General features: G+C 36.9%; 1 protein-coding gene across 1 annotated transcript in view; it reads left to right on the top strand.

Moving 5' to 3' along the window:
* Window positions 1-5,466, top strand: part of LOC149137641 (GTPase Era, mitochondrial-like) — a 6,745-nt gene extending 1,279 nt beyond the window's left edge. The window contains exons 1-3 of the mRNA XM_089354553.1: window positions 1-340; window positions 1,663-1,743; window positions 5,310-5,466. The exon at window positions 1-340 is cut by the window's left edge and continues 1,279 nt beyond it. Coding sequence (XP_089210679.1) covers window positions 1,663-1,743; window positions 5,310-5,438 — 210 coding nt within the window. The 5' untranslated portion in view covers window positions 1-340 and the 3' untranslated portion in view covers window positions 5,439-5,466. The remainder of the gene's footprint in view (window positions 341-1,662; window positions 1,744-5,309) is intronic.
* The last annotated feature ends 1,102 nt before the right edge of the window (window positions 5,467-6,568 follow it).

Here is a 6,568-nt window from a genome sequence, read left to right as displayed (position 1 = left end):
ATTCAAAACAATACGAATGATTAAGCTTTACATTTGACAGAGTGACCTGAATGCTAAAGGGTTAAAGCAGGTGTTTTTGTATCAAAGAACCAGAGGCTCTCTCCAATAACGATTTAAAAACTCTTCAGTTTTCAGAGAACTAGTGTCTACTTTTATTTATTCATTTTTTTTCCTTTTATTTCATGTCTAGAATTATCTTCTCTCCAAAGCTCAACCTGGAGACTGGGAGTTCCACAGTAGTTTCGTCACAAACCAAGACCCTGTTTTCTTGGCTAAGAACTTAGTCTGGGAGAAGCTTCTGGATTATTTGCCAGAGGAGGTACCATACAATGTCAAAATTGTGAGTGGCTTTCATACAATTTATTATTCATTCATTTTCTTTTACAGAATTTACTTGACATTTATCAGAATTTACTTGACATTTCAAACTTTGTAAATGTTGATGTTTACACCAGCTCAGCCCTGATAGAGCAGACCTATAACCAAAGACATTCCAGCAATGACTACTCCTTCTTATTTTTATCCCAATAATTATATATGTAAAACAGTATCCAATGTGCCCCTACCTTCTTCTTAGTATGGTGTGTGGTGTAATATGTGTGAGAGTTAGCTATTACCTCTAGCAGGTTGAACAACAATGTAGAGACTTTTTTGTTGGCTGTTTTTAATATGTATGTTTTATGTGTGTGTGGGTGTGTGTATATATATATATATATATATATATATATATATATATTTCTGTATCTTACAATACATCTCAACGCTTCTAAAAAAAAAAAAACTTTGTTTACTTTCATCATAAAGTTGAATTTAACGTTAGCGTCTTATGAAGCTAAATTTATAAGTTCTAAAATTGCAGAAGAATTCGTTGCTGGGCAGTTTAGTTTAATGGTAAAACACTTGACGAGTAATCACATAGATGTGAGTTCAAGTCTCATGGCTGGCCGGTAACGTATTTTTCTGCAATATATGGATAAGTTATCCTGATCATGCTATTTATAGCATTATCATGCGTTTGAGAAATAAATTTATTTCTGTATCATATATATATATATATATATATATATATATATATATATATATATATATATATATATATATATATATATATATATAGAGCCATACACAGTATCTTACATACTATATGACATGTTAGTATCATATATACTCTATGATATTTCAGCAAAGGTAATCTTATTTACACTATGTCATATACTAATATACTATGCCATATCAATCCACAATAGCTGATATGCTATATATCTGCACACAATACCTTGCACATTATATGACATAACAAAGTATGTGAAATATATGTATATAGTAATGATAATAATTATTGCTATTAACAATGACAAAAAATAGGGTTTTGGGATTTGTTTGTTACACACAATCTTAGCACTAACATCATGATTTTAACACCTTTTAATTGTTGTTAGGCCTTGTGATGTAAACATTTTTAATACCAGAATATAAAGAAGGCATTACAAATAAGAGATCTCAGCCAGTATAAATATAGACATTCATACATATATTATGTGTGTGTGCATGCAAGTGTATAATTTGCTCAGTATCCTTGTCATATATGCTAACCCCATTAAGCTGTTTTTATATTGATGTATTGTGAACCCTAAAGTAAAACACCTTATCCTTTCTCTTTAGATGATTGAGATGTGGGAGCTGGATGATAAAGAGACACTCAAAATCTTTTTCAATATTATTTGTATCAAGAAAAAGCATGTAGTAAGTGATTTCCTTTGTTTCCAATATGAAGATTGGTGACAGATGTAATTTACATCTGAAAGTTTCTCAATCATTGCACTAAACTTTCATATTTAAAATATTTCTACCTTCTCTTTTTTTCTACATTCATGAATAGTTATTTGGTTTTAAAAATTTAAATATTGCTTCAATTTAAACATTGATGATGTTATGGTTGTTCTGAAAAACTGATCAGTGATATTATTATTATTATTATTATTATTATTATTATTATTATTATTGTCGCCTTTGCATAGCTTCTAATGCTGGAGATGTACTACAGTGTCAGCTGTTCACTACCAGTGAACTATGGTAACACCTCTTATTTTTAGAGCACCTTCCGGAGTATTCAAGCGGTCCCATGCAGTGCTGTTTTCTGCAAGTGCTCCATCCTTATTGCAGCCCCTATTTGTTCCACATACTTCTCGAGATTTTTGTTCACTGTTCCCAGGGCTCCGACAATTATTGGTACTACTGCTACCTTTTTTCATCGACCACAACCGCTTAACTTCCCAAGCTAACCTGTCATATCTCTCGACTTTTCTTTCTTCCTTATCGTGTACCTTGTTGTCGGCTGGGCATGCTATGTCTATGATCCAGCATAGTTTGTTTTCATTCTCAGTTAAGACTTTGTCTGGCTTCCTATTCTCAATCTTATGGTCGCACTGAATCATAAAATCCCATAGGATCTTTGCATTTCCATTTTCGACGATGCCTTCAGGTTTGTGGTTATACCAATTCTTTGCTCTGGCAAGTTCATAGTTGTTGCAAAGTGTCCAATGGACAAGCCTGACTATATTGTCGTGACGTCTCTTATATTCGTTCTGGGCTAGTGGCGTACATTGGCTGGTAATATGCCATACGGTTTCACCGTTTTGTCCACAGATTCTGCACTTATCACTTTCTGATGTGTTGTCTATTCTGTATTTTATGTAGTTAGTTCTTAGTGCTTGCTCTTGGGCAGCACAGATTAGGGCCTCCGTTTCTGGTTTTAAATCACTTTTAGTCATCCACAGCCATCTTTTTTCTCTGTCTGTCTTATCTTGAACATCCCTATGAAATTGACCATGCATTCTTTTCGTTACCCGCCTATTTTCAGTTTCATTCGTTTTCAATTTCTTGTATAGTACTTTATCTTTGCAATCTTTCATCCTACACAAGCCTGACCTTCCTACTTCTAATAATAGCAGTTCTGTGGCATTTTTTATATACCATGCTATGTTGTCTTCTTCTGCTCTAATGTTATGTTCGCATCCAATAAGTCCTCTTCCCCCTCTTTTTCTTGGTACATACAGTCTGTCTGTGTCACTTTTTGGGTAGAGTGACCCGTATCTAGTTAGCAACTTTCTTGTCTTTCTGCCTAAGCTGTTTAGTTCGTCTACTGACCATGCGATTACCCCTGCTCCATATCTAAGGAGTGAAACTGCCCAGGTGTTGGCAGCTTCAATCTTATTCTGTCCGTTTAATTTCGACTTAAGGATCAGTCTCAGTTTGCGTAAGTACTCCACCTTAAATTTTTCTGTCATTTCTTTCTCCATTAATTTATCCATTTCCAAAATCCCCAAGTACTTATAGCCCGTCTCTTTTACCTGCTTCATAACTTCCCCCAATGGTATTGTTAGTCCATCCATACATTTGATTTTGCCTCTTTTCAATACTAACACACCACACTTTCTCAGTCCGAACTCCATTCTGATATCAGCACTGAAGGTATACACCGGATCAGCGAGGAACTGACTTGGGCTTCATCTTTACCGTAAAGTTTGAGGTCATCTATGAATAGCAAATGGTTGACTTTTTGTTTGACGGCTTTTGAATACATACCCAGCTTTTGCTATCCTCAGAATCAGTGTCAGTGGTATCAAGCACAGTACAAAGATCAGTGGGGACAGGCAATCCCCTTCCTCTCTCAGGTCTTGTTGGTTTCAAATTGTCCATGATGCTTCTGTTACTTTGCTCTTTTTTTTAGATAGGGGTGTCGGCCCTATGCAAACCCATTTTTACTTCTGGGAAGAGGTGGTCCATACTAGTCTGGCCTCTATCTTTGACCTGTCCAGCCTCAGAGGCCATACGAGGAGCTTGCACTCCACTAACATAACTTACATGCGAGCCACCACACTGCAAGAAGAACTGGCCCAACGGTTCTCAACCATTTCTTTGCCTGTGGACCCCTTTGATTCCGATTTTACTCTATTGGACCCTCATAACCATTCAATGCTTAAAAAAATCCTAGTATATTTTTATAATTGAATAAAAAGAATTGTTAAAATATTTTGTGCATTGTAACAGTATAACCAATTTATTACAGATAAATTTTAACAAAAACATCTTATGCAAACCCCCAGGGACCATATAGACCCCCAAGGGACATATGGACACCAGTTCAAAACCACAGGACTAGGACTTGTAGTAATAAATAGAGTTTGGATCTGTATAGTTCTTCTTTCTTCACCCTCTTGTTGGACATGTTTCATAAGTTTGAAACCATCCCAGTTTTAGCATTTAAACTGGTCATATCCAGCCAAAATATTCTCCCCATTTTATGTTCAAACTAGCCAGGTACTGCCTTTCACACCCAGCCTACAATGTCAGTGTAAAATAAACAATCATATCAGTGAAATCTTAAATCTGTGAGAAAATGTATGCTTAATTTTTTTTTAAATGTGATTAAAAAAGCGTTACATTTGACAGTTAATCTGAATACTAAAGGATTAAACATAATTTCAGTGTGGAAGGTGTTTATAAGCCATTTAAAATAACACACAAGAACCGTTAGATTCACTTCAACATTTAAATTTATTCTGTCTCAGATGCAGCACAGAATTTTGTCAGTGAACAGGTCGTGGTCTCAAAGTGACGAAAATATTTTGACAAATCTAAATGTTGAAGTGAATCTAATGGTTTTTGTGTTATTTTAAATGGCTTATAAACACCTTCCACGCTGCAATTGTTTTCGTTCCAGCACACGATCTCAGATTAGGTCACTTGCTATGCAAGTACATCTCCATAAACATTTTTCGTTCCTCACAGCTCTTGGTTCAGCCACAGGTCAGACCCTATCAAACAGACTTATAACCAAAGGCATTATACGAGGGGGTGCTGAAAAGTTCCTGGCTTTAGGTAAAATACAGGAGTATCAGTTAATTATGATTTTATTCAACATATTTCCCTCTCAGATTCACACACTTATTGCAGCGGACTCGGAATGTTGAGCCTCCAACCAGGCCTTTCGTGATACCCGTAAAGCCAGGAACTCTTCTGCACCCCTCATAGTTATGACAACCCAGTCTTTTGTTGGTGGAGAGAGGGGATATCATCTCATGTGGTGTATATATGTGGTCATTAAGTGAGCTGAGAGAGATATGACAGCTATTTCTAGCACATTAATAATCATGTAGGGACCCCATGATGGTAATTTCAATTATTCTCACACTCTCACTCATTATAAGCTATACAAACATTTCATTATCTATTCTATCTGATGATATTCAAAAACGATCAATCCATTGACCCATGGATATTTAATATTCTTTTCTTTTATCTAACAGCACATGATTGTTGGAAAAAATGGACACAGGATCAAAGCTTTGATAGCAGAAGCCCAGCAATCTTTGATGGATGCATTCCGGATCAACATTTTGCTTAAAATTAATGTAAAGCTTGCCACCAAAAAGTAATAATAAAATAATAATTTTATAGAAAGTATATTTTCTTTTTTTTTTTTGGAGGGGGGGGTATATATATTTTTTTTCCTTCTCTTACTGGCTTCAGTGAAGGTGGATGGCCTAGTGGTTAGGCTGTTGCACTCACAATCGCTAGATCATGGGTTCAATTCCCTGACTGGGTAGAATGTTGTTGTTCTTGAGTAAAACGCTTCATTTCATATTGCTCCAGTTCCCACTTTCAATCAGGGGGAAATGTTGGCCTCCTTGTCTAGCCAGTGGGGAGGCATCCTTTGATGGCTAAAACAATGCAAATGTACATCGTGACCAGTGATGTGTAACAACATCTGATAGCCTGGTCACTCACAACATCATCATCATCGTCGTTTAACGTCCACTTTCCATGCTAGCATGGGTTGGACGATTTGACTGAGGACTGGTGGACCAAGAGGCAACACCAGGTTCCAATCTGATTTGGCAGAGTTTCTACAGCTGCATGCCCTTCCTAACGCCAACCACTCCGAGAGTGTAGTGGGTGCTTTTACATGCCACCGGCACGAGGGCCAGTCTGGCGGTACTGGCAACGGCCACGCTCAAAATGGTGTATTTTACGTGCTACCGGCACAGGAGCCAGTCCATTGGCACTGGCAACGATCTCATTCGAATGTCATGTGATTACTGGCTTCACTCATTGAACTACTATTACACTAAAGTACTGTTTTCAAGAGTTTTACATAATCATATCAATCCTGTTCCACCACAAAGTCAAGTCTTAGTTGCAGTGAGGGGGCTTGTGTGCCTCAATGGCCTGTGGAGTCATGCCAGTGGAGCACAGCTCCTGGCAAGGCACCCACACTGGACAGATCAAAAACTAGAGTCCAGACTAATATAAATATCCACTTACCAGAGGTAAAAATGGATTTGTACAGAGACAACACCCCTACATAGAAAAATGCAGTGACAGAAGCATCAATTACAACTGAAAACCAACAAGACCTGGAAGAGGAAGGCCTTAAAGACAGCCTTCAGTGGAAAACAGTCATTGAAGGCTTGTGCTCTGTATAAAGGAAAGAGATTATAAAGAAGAAACCAACCTTGTTAGCTATTTCAGGCTGGTATTTATTTTTATCCATTTCTATATACCT

The sequence above is a fragment of the Octopus bimaculoides genome, chromosome 1 (assembly GCF_046866305.1).
Source record: "Octopus bimaculoides isolate indiv1 chromosome 1, ASM4686630v1, whole genome shotgun sequence".
NCBI lineage: Eukaryota > Metazoa > Mollusca > Cephalopoda > Octopoda > Octopodidae > Octopus > Octopus bimaculoides.
This window is presented reverse-complemented; position numbering and strand designations above follow the sequence as displayed.